Genomic DNA, 16,809 nt, shown 5'->3' with positions numbered 1-16,809 from the left:
CGCCCACCCAACACTGCTGACCACCTCCCGCCCACCCAACACTGCTGACCACCTCCTACCCACCCAACACTGCTCACCACCCCCCGCCCACCCAACACTGCTGACCACCCCCCACCCACCCAACACTGCTCACCACCCCCCACCCACCCAACACTGCTCACCACCTCCCGCCCACCCAACACAGCTCACCACCCCCCGCCCACCCAACACTGCTGACCACCTCCCGCCCACCCAACACTGCTGACAATCTCCCGCCCACCCAACACTGCTCACCACCCCCCACCCACCCAACACTGCTGACCACCCCCACCCACCCAACACTGCTGACAACCACCCGCCCACCCAACACTGCTCACCACACCCCACCCACCCAACACTGCTGACCACCCCCACCCACCCAACACTGCTCACCACCCCCACCCACTCAACACTGCTCACCACCCCCACCCACCCAACACTGCTCACCACCCCCCGCCCACCCAACACTGCTGACCACCTCTCACCCGCCCAACACTGCTCACCACCACCCCACCCACCCAACACTGCTCACCACCCCTACCCACCCAACACTGCTGACCACCTCCCGCCCACCCAACACTGCTGACCACCCCCACCCACCCAACACTGCTCACCACCCCCCACCCACCCAACACTGCTCACCACCCCCCGCCCACCCAACACTGCTGACCACCTGCCACCCACCCAACACTGCTCACCACCCCCTGCCCACCCAACACTGCTCACCACCTCCCACCCACCCAACACTGCTGACCACCTCCCACCCACCCAACACTGCTCACCACCCCCCACCCACCCAACACTGCTCACCACCCCCCACCCACCCAACACTGCTGACCACCTCCCACCCACCCAACACTGCTCGCCACCCCCCACCCACCCAACACTGCTGACCACCTCCCGCCCACCCAACACTGCTCACCACCCCCCACCCACCCAACACTGCTGGCCACCTCCCGCCCACTCAACACAGCTCACCACCCCCCACCCACCCAACACTGCTCACCACCCCCTGCCCACCCAACACTGCTGACCACCCCCTGCCCACCCAACACTGCTGACCACCCCCACCCACCCAACACTGCTCACCACCCCCACCCACCCAACACTGCTCACCACCCCCACCCACCCAACACTGCTCACCACCCCCCGCCCACCCAACACTGCTCACCACCCCCTGCCCACCCAACACTGCTCACCACCCCCCGCCCACCCAACACTGCTGACCACCTCTCACCCGCCCAACACTGCTCACCACCACCCCACCCACCCAACACTGCTCACCACCCCCCGCCCACCCAACACTGCTCACCACCCCCCACTCGCCCAACACTGCTCACCCCCACCCACCCGCCCAACACTGCTCACCACCCACTGCCCCCCCGCCATTGCTCACCATCCCCCACCCTCCCAACACTGCTCACCACCCCCCACCCACCCACCCACCACTGTTAACCACGCCCTGCCCCCCCGCCATTGCTTACCACCTCCTGCCCACCCAACACTGCTCACCACCCACTGCCCACCCAACAAAGCTCACCACCCCCCGCCCACCCAACACAGCTCACCACCTCCTGCCTGTCCAACACTGCTCACCACCCCCCACCCACCCAACACTGCTGACCACCCCCACCCACCCAACACTGCTGACCACCCCCCACCCACCCAACACTGCTGACCACCTCCCACCCACCCAACACTGCTCACCACCCCCCACCCACCCAACACTGCTCACCACCTCCTGCCCACCCAACACTGCTCACCAACCCCACCCACCCAACACTGCTGGCCATCTCCCGCCCACCCAACACAGCTCACCACCCCCCACCCACCCAACACTGCTCACCACCCCCTGCCCACCCAACACTGCTGACCACCCGCACCCACCCAACACTGCTCACCACCCCCCACCCACCCAACACTGCTCACCACCCCCTGCCACCCAACAATGCTCACCACCCCTACCCACCCAACACTGCTGACCACCTCCTGCCCACCCAACACTGCTCACCACCCCCCACCCGCCCAACACTGCTCACCACCCCCTGCCCACCCAACAATGCTCACCACCCCTACCCACCCAACACTGCTGACCACCTCCCGCCCACCCAACACTTCTGACCACCCCCCACCCACCCAACACTGCTCACCGCCCCCTGCCCACCCAACACGGCTCACCACCCCCTGCCCACCCAACACTGCTCACCACCCCCTACCCACCCAACACTGCTGACCACCTCCCACCCGCCCAACACAGCTCACCACCCCCCACCCACCCAACACTGCTCACCACTCCCCGCCCACCCAACACTGCTGACCACCTGCCACCCACCCAACACTGCTCACCACCCCCTGCCCACCCAACACTGCTGACCACCTCCCGCCCACCCAACACAGCTCACCACCCCCCGCCCACCCAACACTGCTCACCACCCCCCGCCCACCCAACACTGCTCACCACCCCCCGCCCACCCAACACAGCTCACCACCCCCCACCCACCCAACACTGCTCACCACCCCCCGCCCACCCAACACTGCTCACCACCCCCCACCCACCCAACACTGCTGACCACCCCCCACGCACCCAACACTGCTCACCACCTCCCACCCACCCAACACTGCTCGCCACCCCCCACCCACCCAACACTGCTGACCACCTCCCGCCCACCCAACACTGCTCACCACCCCCCACCCACCCAACACTGCTGGCCACCTCCCGCCCACCCAACACAGCTCACCACCCCCCACCCACCCAACACTGCTCACCACCCCCTGCCCACCCAACACTGCTTACCACCCCCTACCCACGCAACACTGCTGACCACCTCCCGCCCACCCAACACAGCTCACCACCTCCCGCCCACCCAACACAGCTCACCACCCCCCGCCCACCCAACACTGCTGACCACCTCCCGCCCACCCGACACTGCTGACCACCCCCACCCACCCAACACTGCTGACAACCTCCCGCCCACCCAACACTGCTCACCACCCCCCACCCACCCAACACTGCTGACCACCCCCACGCACCCAACACTGCTGACAACCTCCCGCCCACCCAACACTGCTCACCATACCCCACCCACCCAACACTGCTCACCACCCCCACCCACTCAACACTGCTCACCACCCCCACCCACCCAACACTGCTCACCACCCCCCGCCCACCCAACACTGCTGACCACCTCTCACCCGCCCAACACTGCTCACCACCACCCCACCCACCCAACACTGCTCACCACCCCTACCCACCCAACACTGCTGACCACCTCCCGCCCACCCAACACTGCTGACCACCCCCACCCACCCAACACTGCTGACAACCTCCCGCCCACCCAACACTGCTCACCACCCCCCACCCACCCAACACTGCTGACCACCCCCACCCACCCAACACTGCTGACAACCTCCCGCCCACCCAACACTGCTCACCACACCCCACCCACCCATCACTGCTGACCACCCCCACCCACACAACACTGCTCACCACCCCCACCCACCCAACACTGCTCACCACCCCCACCCACCCAACACTGCTCACCACCCCCACCCACCCAACACTGCTCACCACCCCCACCCACCCAACACTGCTGACCACCCCCCACCCACCCAACACTGCTGACCACCTCCCACCCACCCAACACTGCTCGCCACCCCCCACCCACCCAACACTGCTGACCACCTCCCGCCCACCCAACACTGCTCACCACCCCCCACCCACCCAACACTGCTCACCACCCCCCGCCCACCCAACACTGCTGACCACCTCCCACCCACCCAATACTGCTCACCACCCCCCACCCACCCAACACTGCTCACCACCCCGCGCCCACCCAACACTGCTGACCACCTCCCGCCCACCCAACACAGCTCACCACCCCCCACCCACCCAACACTGCTCACCACCCCCTGCCCACCCAACACTGCTGACCACCCCCCACCCACCCAACACTGCTCACCACCCCCTGCCCACCCAACACTGCTCACCACCCCCTACCCACGCAACACTGCTGACCACCTCCCACCCAACACTGCTCACCACCCCCCGCCCACCCAACACTGCTGACCACCTCCCGCCCACCCAACACTGCTGACCACCTCCTACCCACCCAACACTGCTCACCACCCCCCGCCCACCCAACACTGCTGACCACCCCCCACCCACCCAACACTGCTCACCACCCCCCACCCACCCAACACTGCTCACCACCTCCCGCCCACCCAACACAGCTCACCACCCCCCGCCCACCCAACACTGCTGACCACCTCCCGCCCACCCAACACTGCTGACAACCTCCCGCCCACCCAACACTGCTCACCACCCCCCACCCACCCAACACTGCTGACCACCCCCACCCACCCAACACTGCTGACAACCTCCCGCCCACCCAACACTGCTCACCACACCCCACCCACCCAACACTGCTGACCACCCCCACCCACCCAACACTGCTCACCACCCCCACCCACTCAACACTGCTCACCACCCCCGCCCACCCAACACTGCTGACCACCTCTCACCCGCCCAACACTGCTCACCACCACCCCACCCACCCAACACTGCTCACCACCCCTACCCACCCAACACTGCTGACCACCTCCCGCCCACCCAACACTGCTGACCACCCCCACCCACCCAACACTGCTCACCACCCCCCACCCACCCAACACTGCTCACCACCCCCCGCCCACCCAACACTGCTGACCACCTGCCACCCACCCAACACTGCTCACCACCCCCTGCCCACCCAACACTGCTCACCACCTCCCACCCACCCAACACTGCTGACCACCTCCCACCCACCCAACACTGCTCACCACCCCCCACCCACCCAACACTGCTCACCACCCCCCACCCACCCAACACTGCTGACCACCTCCCACCCACCCAACACTGCTCGCCACCCCCCACCCACCCAACACTGCTGACCACCTCCCGCCCACCCAACACTGCTCACCACCCCCCACCCACCCAACACTGCTGGCCACCTCCCGCCCACTCAACACAGCTCACCACCCCCCACCCACCCAACACTGCTCACCACCCCCTGCCCACCCAACACTGCTGACCACCCCCTGCCCACCCAACACTGCTGACCACCCCCACCCACCCAACACTGCTCACCACCCCCACCCACCCAACACTGCTCACCACCCCCACCCACCCAACACTGCTCACCACCCCCCGCCCACCCAACACTGCTCACCACCCCCTGCCCACCCAACACTGCTCACCACCCCCCTCCCACCCAACACTGCTGACCACCTCTCACCCGCCCAACACTGCTCACCACCACCCCACCCACCCAACACTGCTCACCACCCCCCGCCCACCCAACACTGCTCACCACCCCCCACTCGCCCAACACTGCTCACCCCCACCCACCCGCCCAACACTGCTCACCACCCACTGCCCCCCCGCCATTGCTCACCATCCCCCACCCTCCTAACACTGCTCACCACCCCCCACCCACCCACCCACCACTGCTAACCACGCCCTGCCCCCCCGCCATTGCTCACCACCTCCTGCCCACCCAACACTGCTCACCACCCACTGCCCACCCAACAAAGCTCACCACCCCCCGCCCACCCAACACAGCTCACCACCTCCTGCCTGTCCAACACTGCTCACCACCCCCCACCCACCCAACACTGCTGACCACCCCCACCCACCCAACACTGCTGACCACCCCCCACCCACCCAACACTGCTGACCACCTCCCACCCACCCAACACTGCTCACCACCCCCCACCCACCCAACACTGCTCACCACCTCCTGCCCACCCAACACTGCTCACCAACCCCACCCACCCAACACTGCTGGCCATCTCCCGCCCACCCAACACAGCTCACCACCCCCCACCCACCCAACACTGCTCACCACCCCCTGCCCACCCAACACTGCTGACCACCCGCACCCACCCAACACTGCTCACCACCCCCCACCCACCCAACACTGCTCACCACCCCCTGCCCACCCAACAATGCTCACCACCCCTACCCACCCAACACTGCTGACCACCTCCTGCCCACCCAACACTGCTCACCACCCCCCACCCGCCCAACACTGCTCACCACCCCCTGCCCACCCAACAATGCTCACCACCCCTACCCACCCAACACTGCTGACCACCTCCCGCCCACCCAACACTGCTGACCACCCCCCACCCACCCAACACTGCTCACCGCCCCCTGCCCACCCAACACGGCTCACCACCCCCTGCCCACCCAACACTGCTCACCGCCCCCTACCCACCCAACACTGCTGACCACCTCCCACCCGCCCAACACAGCTCACCACCCCGCACCCACCCAACACTGCTCACCACTCCCCGCCCACCCAACACTGCTGACCACCTGCCACCCACCCAACACTGCTCACCACCCCCTGCCCACCCAACACTGCTGACCACCTCCCGCCCACCCAACACAGCTCACCACCCCCCACCCACCCAACACTGCTCACCACCCCCCGCCCACCCAACACTGCTCACCACCCCCCGCCCACCCAACACAGCTCACCACCCCCCACCCACCCAACACTGCTCACCACCCCCCGCCCACCCAACACTGCTCACCACCTGCCACCCACCCAACACTGCTGACCACCTCCCGCCCACCCAACACTGCTGACCACCTCACGCCCACCCAACACTGCTGACCACCTCACGCCCACCCAACACTGCTGACCACCTCCCACCCACCCAACACTGCTCACCACCCCCCACCCACCCAACACTGCTCACCACCCCCCACCCACCCAACACTGCTGACCACCCCCCACTCACCCAACACTGCTGACCACCTCCCACCCACCCAACACTGCTCGCCACCCCCCACCCACCCAACACTGCTGACCACCTCCCGCCCACCCAACACTGCTCACCACCCCCCACCCACCCAACACTGCTGGCCACCTCCCGCCCACCCAACACAGCTCACCACCCCCCACCCACCCAACACTGCTCACCACCCCCTGCCCACCCAACACTGCTCACCACCCCCTACCCACGCAACACTGCTGACCACCTCCCTCCCACCCAACACAGCTCACCACCTCCCACCCACCCAACACAGCTCACCACCCCCCGCCCACCCAACACTGCTGACCACCTCCCGCCCACCCAACACTGCTGACCACCCCCACCCACCCAACACTGCTGACAACCTCCCGCCCACCCAACACTGCTCACCACCCCCCACCCACCCAACACTGCTGACCACCCCCACCCACCCAACACTGCTGACAACCTTCCGCCCACCCAACACTGCTCACCACACCCCACCCACCCAACACTGCTCACCACCCCCACCCACTCAACACTGCTCACCACCCCCACCCACCCAACACTGCTCACCACCCCCCGCCCACCCAACACTGCTGACCACCTCTCACCCGCCCAACACTGCTCACTACCACCCCACCCACCCAACACTGCTCACCACCCCTACCCACCCAACACTGCTGACCACCTCCCGCCCACCCAACACTGCTGACCACCCCCACCCACCCAACACTGCTGACAACCTCCCGCCCACCCAACACTGCTCCCCACCCCCCACCCACCCAACACTGCTGACCACCCCCACCCACCCAACACTGCTGACAACCTCCCGCCCACCCAACACTGCTCACCACACCCCACCCACCCATCACTGCTGACCACCCCCACCCACCCAACACTGCTCACCACCCCCACCCACCCAACACTGCTCACCACCCCCACCCACCCAACACTGCTCACCACCCCCACCCACCCAACACTGCTCACCACCCCCACCCACCCAACACTGCTGACCACCTCCCGCCCACCCAACACTGCTGACCACCCCCACCCACCCAACACTGCTGACCACCTCCCACCCGCCCAACACTGCTCACCACCACCCCACCCACCCAACACTGCTCACCTCCCCCTGCTCACCCAACACTGCTCACCACCCCCCACTCGCCCAACACTGCTCACCCCCACCCACCCGCCCAACACTGCTCAGCACCCCCTGCCCACTCAATGAGCGGTGTTGAGGGTGAGCAGTAACACGGGTGGATGTGGCAGTGGACTGTCAGGGGGGGTCAACAGTATTAGGGGTGGGCGAGGTTGAGTAGGGTCGACTGGGTGAGCAGTGTTGAGGGGTGAGTAGTATGGGGGTGACAGTGATCAATGTTGGTGCTGGGGTGCTAGAGTGCTTTGACACTCCTCCTGATTTAAAATGCTGCATTCCTAGCAGAACAGCTCTAAAGAAATCAGGGGCGTCATTCTCCGCCGGCGGGAGTCTCCGTTTTGCCGGCACCCGGGGGTTTCCCGACGGCGTGGGGCTGCCCCACAATGGGAAACCCCATTGACCGGCCGGTGTTACGGAGACTCCCGCCGGCCGGTCGGCGCAGAAATGTGGTGGGGCGGGTAGGAGAATTTCGCCCCAGATTTTAAAACAGTGCAAGTATGCCGGTCAGGTTTATAGACTGGTAGGTTCTTGGAGGAAGGGCGGGTGAGTTGGGCAGTGGGGGGAGGCATCAGTACACACTTCCATGAGGCCATTTGTGGTGAATAAGTCGACTCCCCAGAATCTTTGATCTCATTGTGACTCCCATATGGCAGTGAATGGGTGGAATTCTCCGTCTGGGTGACAATGGGCGGCATCCTGTTCCTGAGACTAAGGGCGTGATTGTCAATTCCCCAACACCAATTTCGTAATTGGCGATCGGGCGGACAATCCCTTCTGATAGCGAAATCGGGGGCGGTGTCTGTTTGACGCAGGTTTCGTATGCTCCGCCCCTACGAAACGATGTTATCGCGGCGCGCGCTGCACGCCGGTGGGAAGGCGTCACCTTAAGTCCCTCCCCGAAGCACTGCCCCAGATGGGTTGACTTCATGTCGGCGTGGTTCACTCATGGTCTCAGTGGTGGGGGAATCCAGCGTGGCGACTGCAGACTGTGTCCAGCGGCGCCACAGTCGGGCGGGAGCCGTGTTGCTGGCCGGGGGGGGGGGGGGGCTTCAGCGAGGGTTGGGGGGACTGGACGGGGGTGGCCAGTGGAGGTTTGGCAGGTCAGATGCACGCACGGCCAGCATCATGTTTTACGGAGCAAACGCTGCAGGTTATCGCAGTGCGCATGCGCCGGCCGTTTATTTTATGGAGACCGGGAGTTTTACATGGCGCAGCTACTAGCCTGCGACCGGTGAGGGTGTGGCGCCGATTTGTTCCACGTAAAACGCCACAGACCTTCCGCACTTAGCGTCAGAATCGGAGAATCCAGCCCTAAGTGTTGACGCCTGGGCAGAATTTGTGGACTTTCACGACAGCAAAACTGGCGCCGAACCTGGACCGATTCAGCAACTGTGGAGGGGCTAGCACCGGCGTCACATGGAACACAATCGATCCCAATGGAAAATGATGCGGGGTGCACTGCTGCATGGCTGCCTTTCCGACTGTGGCAATGATGTTCTGTGCCCGTCCACCCCGACCCTACAGCCCACCTCTGGCCACCCCCTGCTACTCCCTCCGGCACTGGCGGAAGCCCCCGGGCCAGTGTCACAACCATCAGCAAACTATGGCAATGTTGGACACTTCCGTACCCCCTCTCACTCTCCCTCAGCAGCCACAATGCCAGGTTCACGATTTTTAAAAGCACAATAGAACTGCACGGTCGGGAACTCGGCCTATTGGAGGCGGAGCATCGCGGAGGCCCTGGAGAATACTGGGTCCGGCCCACTAATGATATGCAAACGGTGTTTACTGTACCTGCATTCCAGAACGCATTGATGCCGCTGTCGAGGTGACAGAGAATTGAGATTTGGCGGCAAATCAGCACCCATCCTGCCCAATGTTCGCCTGCCAGAGGTGAATTGCAACTGGTTTATGATCACCCTGGGACCGCAAAGCCGGCAAGCAATTCCATATTCCATGCCATCCAAATTTATTTCCCGAGGGGACCCTGCTTTCAGGCAGCCCCCCACCCCCGGATTGCCTGGATATCCCCCTATCCCCAAGTACAGGGGTAACCCGACCCACCCCCCCGTCCCCCAGGTCCGTCTAATGAAGGAAACCCCACCACAGGGACCCCTGTAATTGGGAAACCTCCCACAATGGACCCCTGTAAAAGGGAGAACCCCCACAGGGACACATGTAATAGGGGGACCCCCCAAGTCCAATTTGCATTCATTTACATGCTCCCACTGATGGTACTACTGTTCACAGAGAAAATTGGGATGATTAAAGTATATGAATGATCTTACTTCAGTGATTAAACGTACAGAAACACATTGTACCAAGACACAATGCTTGATCTTTATCAACTCGGGAATGAGAGGGTTAATTTTACGTTTCTCTGCCGCAGCTTTAGTGGTGGGAGATGAGTGTAAAATTCCTCGCATGGCCTTCTCGCTGGGTTCTGATGCAGGTTCACCCCTGCACAATTGTACACTGTGATAGCCGGCCTACACTTGCCCCAATTGAGACCCTGAAGTGGCAAATGTTTAACTACTTCAGGGCTGATTTCTGCCCACCTCAATTTCTAGCCCACCAGGAGGAGATCCGGGGCATGGGGGAAGCCATTGAATAATCGGGTTAGGCCACAGGCAGGAATGGTGATTGTGCCTTCATCAGCAGCCTTCTTTTAACAACGGGTGCACCCCCTCTTATGGTCCAGAAACTGCAGGACCACCCTCCCCTGTCTTCTCTGCTGACACACAAATCCCCCACTCTCCACCCCTGCAGGTCTTTCTCACTCTCCTGCCCTGAGACCCCCAGAACCTACCTCTTTCTGTCACAAGTTAAAACATTTCTGCTTGCAAGAATGGTCATCTATCATGGATGATGGTGGGTTGAAACCTTATGTGAGGTGTCAAGCCGAGTTATGTGTGCAGGATGGTTGCCTATTCTGGGGGTTGAGAATGTCCATTCAACCCCTGGTTGTTCGCAAGTAATGGATGAAATTCATGAGGCTCATCCAGGTGCCTCTCGAATTAAAAGTCAAGCCAGGTCGTATGTTTGATGGCCTAATATTGACCAGGATTTGGAGAACAAAGTGAAATCCTGTTCTGCATCTCAATCTAACCAGTAGATGGTGCCACTAGCACCATTACATCCTTGGGAGTGGCCTGATCATCCTTGGTTGAGCATTCATGTGGATTTTGTCGATTCATTAACTGGTCACATGTTTTTAGTCATCATGGATGCACATTTTAAGTGTTTAGAATTATACATCATGAGCAACATTACAGTTCTCAGTACCATAGAGAAGCTACACCATGGGTGGGATTCTCCATTCCACTGCACCAGTTTCTGGTGCGGCGCGCCCCGTCGACAGTGGGATTCTCTGTCCCGCCAGCCGGCCAATGGGATTTCCCATTGTGGGCAGCCCCACGCCATCAGGAAATCCCCGGGCATGGGTGCACTGCCAGCGTACGGAGAATCCCAAAAGCGGAGAATCCAGCCCCACGTCTCTGCAACTGATGGACTATGATTCTCTTATTTCTGATAACGGTACAATATTTACGAGTGAGTTGTTCCAAGAGTTTATGCAAAGGAATAGAATACGCCATGTGCATACCGTGCCTTTTCATCCGCTTCAAATGGTTTGGCTGAGTGAGCTGTTCAGACATTGAAGGAAGGATTGAAGAGGATGGCAGGTGATGCAGAATGTATCAAAAGTTATTGCAATGTGACAGCACAATGATTGTGTAAGTAGCAAAATATAAACAAAGCAATAATAAAGCACAATGAATTGGAGAATATAAAAATATGGATACAGAATGGACAGCACAGTGTTTTGGATCAAACAGGAAGGAAAACCATAGAACAGTCGAAGAGAGTATGGCAGAAATCATCAGAAAATTATGAGCATAAGCAATACCAAACAACACAATACCATTTAATGTAGGTATGTACTACATTTCTAAATTTTAAGTCATCAGGAAATACAACAATGTCAGGGTTTTAAAAGGGAACTTACATTGTTTGAATGCAGCACAGTGAAGAACTCGGGATTGGTGATGAACTTGACAGTTGGAGACTGCAATAACATGTTAACTTTCTGGGAACTCACTGGAGACAAAGAGTCTTCTCGTCTCAGTTCTAGTAAAATGAGGAGGTAGGATATTATTCCTGAAGTACAACATCACTGAAAAATGTATTCATTTTGAAGATAAGAGGACTTTACAATAACAAAATGAGACATTTTATTTGAGGGTACTGAGTGTGTCAAATACAACCTCACTTTATATTTAGGTCATAGGATGTTCCAGAGAAGCCAAAGGATTATAACTTTCCTTCGAAGTACAACAAAGGCTTGAACACCAATTGAAGAAGATTTGGCACTCTGCGTTTTACTGCTGGAGGTGGTTTTGTTCCTCTCAATTTTCACACAAGTCATTCTGGTTACAGAAACTTGGTCAATAATTTGAAATTACAGGTTGCAGGTCCAAAGTCCGACATTTTCGAAATGCCATGCCTGTCTGGTTCTCAGTGTCCCGAGTCAACCTGAACGACCCTCGACCCCACCTGACATAGTCCGAACTGCCTGACCTCTGCCCATACACTGTTAGTGTTGTTGTTGGCTTGGGTCACTATCGGTGTGGAGTTTGCACGTTCTCCCCGTGCCTGTGTGGGTTTCCTCTGGGTGCTCCAGTTTCCTCCTACAAGTCCCGGAAGACGTGCTGCTAGGTAATTTGAACATTCTGAATTCTCCCTCTGTGTACCCGAACAGGCGCCGGAATGTGACGACGAGGGGATTTTCACAGTAACTTCATTGCAGTGTTAATGTAAGTCTACATGTGACAATAAAGATTATCATTTTCCTATTAATTGAATTTGGCCGAGGACAGGCTATCTGACTTCTTGTCCATGAAAATTCAAAACCCATCCTAGTCTCAGTCCAGATTTTGGATGTGGGAAATGGGTCACTGCTCAATTCACCTAAACAGAGTCTTCTTAAAAGGAGCCCAACAAAGGTCAGAAGTGGCTGTTAGCTGATGATTTCACATTGTCCAATTCCTCTCTCAATCCTCAGATTGAAGCAGTCCAGATCAAATGCAGCAAGAACAGAATTGGACAAATCCAGGCTTGGGCTGAAAAGCGGCAAATAACATTCACACCACGCATCTTCTAGGAAATTACCATCTCCAACAGAGAGTCTTACTTTATTTTATTTTTTTAAATTTAAAGTGCCCAATTCTTTTCTTTTCCAATTAAGCGGCAATTTAGTGTGGCCAATCCACCTACATGCAGACACGGGGAGAATGTGCAAACGCCACACGGACAGTGACCCGGGGCTGGGATCGAACCAGGGTCCTTGGCGCTGTAAGGCAGCAGTGCTAACCACTGTGCCGACCGCACAGTGAGTGTTACCACCTCCATTGACATTAATTGGAATTGCGATCACTAAATTCCCCAATATTAATATCCTGGGTTTACTATTGACCAGAAACGTTAAGTGACCAGCCACATAAATACAGTGCCACAGGAGTAGGTCAGAGGTAGGAATTTTGCAGCAAGTCACTCACATTCTGACTCCCCAAAGCCTGCCCACCAACTACAAGACATAAATGTGCTGAAATATTGTCCTCTTGACTGGTTGAGTTCAGCTTCAACAAAGCTATAGAGAACTGAACACCATCCAGGACAAGCAGTTCACTTGATTGACACTCCATCCACCATCTTTAAAATTAACTCCCTTTACCTCCAGCACACAGTGCCATCTACAGGGTGCACTACAACAACTCATCAAGGCTTATTCGACAGCACTTTTCAAACCCTGTGACTGTTACCACCTGGAGGGACAAGGGTAGCAAAGCTCATGGAAACACCACATCCTCCAAGTCCCCCTTCAAATGACACAACATCCTGTCTTGGAAGAGTATCTTCACCGCCACTGGGTCCAAATTCTGGAACTCTCTCTTAACATCATTGCAGCAGGACCAACATATGGACTGTAACATTTTGTGCAGTGATTAGCATTGCTGCCTCATGGCGCCGAGGTCCCAGGTTCGATCCCAGCCCCGGGTCACTGTCCATGTGGAGTTTGCCCATTCTCCCTGTGATGGTGTGTGTCTCACCCACACAGCCCAAAAAGATGTGCAGGGTAGGTGAATTGGCCACACTAAATTGTCCCTTAATTTGAAAAAAAGGATTGGGTACTCGAAATTTAAAAAAATATATGGACTGTAGCATTTCAAGAAGGTAGCTCCTCACTTATTTTCAAGTGCAACGAAGGATGAGCTGTAAATACTGGCCTTGCCAGCAATGTCCACATCCCCTGAATGAATGAATAAAGAAACTAAAATGGTGGCTTTCCATGCAGGTTGCACTTATGTAAAAGATCAAAAATAAAAATGTGCTGAAAACGATACACACTCTACCAGATAAAAGCTTTCATGGGTCAAGCACTTGCCTCAGTAGCCAACGTAGTGTGATGTTTGGAGACCTAATTCCCTCGTGTATATGCATCAAAACTTTAATATTTAACATTTTTGCAGATGAACCCTCTGCTCTTTGTATCCAACACTTGCACCAATCAAGATTCAAACACATTAATCATCAGGACATATGTTACAGGATGTAAATGGCTGAAACATCTGTGGTGACTGTAGGATGCAAGTGATTAATTCCAACTGCTGCAGTTTCAGGCCCGTCAGTATGTACACTACCCCACACGAGGTACTAACAGAAACAAGCAGCTCATATTTCCCCCGTGATTTCTTTGATCTTTTAGTCCATTCAGTTCCAAACCTACGGTTGCACTATTTTTCTTTCTGTTCCATCACTGACTTTCAGTAATTAACATGGTTTTATTGACTTCTTCACATGATTATGGCTCACTTTTATAGAATAATGGTTTGAGACAAAAGTACTGTTGGTCATGTCAAATGATCAAATAAAAGACCACAACAGCCGCAAACAAAGGATCTTGCGAGAATCCAACTGATGTTGCCAGGACATTTCAACTGTAATAATCATGTCTGAGGGAACAAAATATCTGAACGTTATGCTTGGAGCAACGCCAAGGGTTTTCAAAGCTAGCTTTGCTTTTGCAAATGTATCTGATAACTTTACAAACCTGTATTTGGTTGTGAGATCTCTGCAGTGACCTCGTCTTCAGACCTGTCTGTTGCAATTGTCCGTTGGATATTCTGATACCTGTTATCGAATCAGAATGAGAATGAAATGCGCAACGCCTAACTGAATGATGTGTTATATCATGGAATGAGACAAGAAATAATGTCGTTACAGTAACAGGTTGAGACAAATTAAAACATTGCTAAGGCAACCTTGCCAACGTTATAAGTCATAGATAACACTGGTGACCTGAAACGTAACCGTCATAGCAATATATTTCTCCTGTTATAGTGAAAGTGGTTTCTCTTACCTTTGACATGGTGCGGGCAAGCTGGGGACGTGCTCCCAGAACTCTGCTCTTACCAGTTTTGATTGAATTATTAATGGGTGTGCAAGACCAGTGCAGATTTACTTCCTTGCTAATTCCCCTTTCTCTCCTCTAGAAAGTTTTTCACCTTCCCTTCAAAGCTCGCTTCAGTTCATGCTGGTAATTCACAATATGGAATCAGTTCCTACCTGTTATAACCCCCACAGGATCGACGGGGACGACCCAACTGACTCCCCATGAGGCTCGTGGTGTACGAGCTCCCCCAGTGAAGGGCAGAGGCCCAACATTGGGCTCGTTAATTCCCTGAGAAAAAAGCCAGCCCAGGAAGGAGCCAGCATCTCAGGATGGTCCTGGTTGGGACTTAGACTGTTGCTGAGTTGCTGTATTTCTGAGCTGTGAGTAGGAAATAAATTACTTTTGACTCACCTTTTTGGGACTCCTCACTGACTAGAATACTACCATTCTACAGTAGACAGTGTTAGAATGCCTTGAAATTGGACCTGTTGGTTTCAGATAGGCAGTATGTTGTTTACAATGCAGGGCTATGTGCATGTGTAGATGGAGCCATGCGATCCAATAACAATCAAAGCTCTACAGGCTTGATTATCCACCAGTCATGAATGGGGATGGGGGAAGGGGGGGAAACTAACAGCAGGATGAGACTCACCAAATGACCCATCCTGAATGATAGCCTAGCAAGGCAAGGGGCTGGATCCTCCTAAAATGGGACTATGTCCCCACGCCGGCGTAAAAACGCTGGCGTTTCACTCCCGAGTTTTAACTAATAGAGATTAGTCGATTCGCTCACCTTCAGGGGGCTAGGAGGGACCCAGAGTGATTCGCGCAGCTTTAGCTGCGGATATGTGCCCCTGCACTTCTAGTCTGGAGTCCGCGCATGCGCACAGTGGCGGCCTCCAGGACTTGGACCGCGGAGGTAGCTCCAAAATGTAGGCTCCACCCCGATCGGCCACGCGCTCGAAGATCCATCTGGCCCGATCTGTCCCCCGGCCACCCATAAGGCGGCCCTGGTGCCCGATCCCCCTGCCCCCCACCACCGAGGTTCCTGAGCGGCAATAGGTGGTTAGAACCACGCCATCGTCAACTCGGCCGGCTGGGAGCGGAGGATCGTTGGGCGAGCCTCTGGCAATGGCTCCCCAGTCGCGATGAGTACTCCGCGAACACGCCAATTCTTGGGTCCCGTAGAATCGCAGGGCCTGATTTCGGCGTGAAAATTGATTCTCCGCACCCCGACGCTGAAATCACGTTCAGTGCATGAAATCAGAACCAGCACCAGTTTAGCAATTCTCCGCCCCCCGAAAAGTGGCATATTCGGGGAGTATGCAGCGCCAATTATCCACCACCTGAGGCAATTGCCTGAGGCCCGCCCCGCTATTCTCTGCCACCGACCGGC

The 16,809-nt window shown here is 57.3% G+C and overlaps 1 protein-coding gene across 4 annotated transcripts in view; it reads right to left on the bottom strand.

Moving 5' to 3' along the window:
* Positions 1-16,809, bottom strand: part of LOC140425013 (E3 ubiquitin-protein ligase HECW1-like) — an 856,744-nt gene that overhangs the window by 290,869 nt on the left and 549,066 nt on the right. For all 4 annotated transcript variants that reach the window (XM_072508780.1, XM_072508779.1, XM_072508783.1 and 1 more), the window contains 2 exons: positions 15,072-15,151; positions 11,970-12,091 (listed from right to left, as the gene is read on the bottom strand). In XM_072508780.1, coding sequence (XP_072364881.1) covers positions 11,970-12,091; positions 15,072-15,151 — 202 coding nt within the window. The remainder of the gene's footprint in view (positions 1-11,969; positions 12,092-15,071; positions 15,152-16,809) is intronic.

Source organism: Scyliorhinus torazame, chromosome 6 (assembly GCF_047496885.1).
Source record: "Scyliorhinus torazame isolate Kashiwa2021f chromosome 6, sScyTor2.1, whole genome shotgun sequence".
Taxonomy (NCBI): Eukaryota; Metazoa; Chordata; class Chondrichthyes; order Carcharhiniformes; family Scyliorhinidae; genus Scyliorhinus; species Scyliorhinus torazame.
This window is presented reverse-complemented; position numbering and strand designations above follow the sequence as displayed.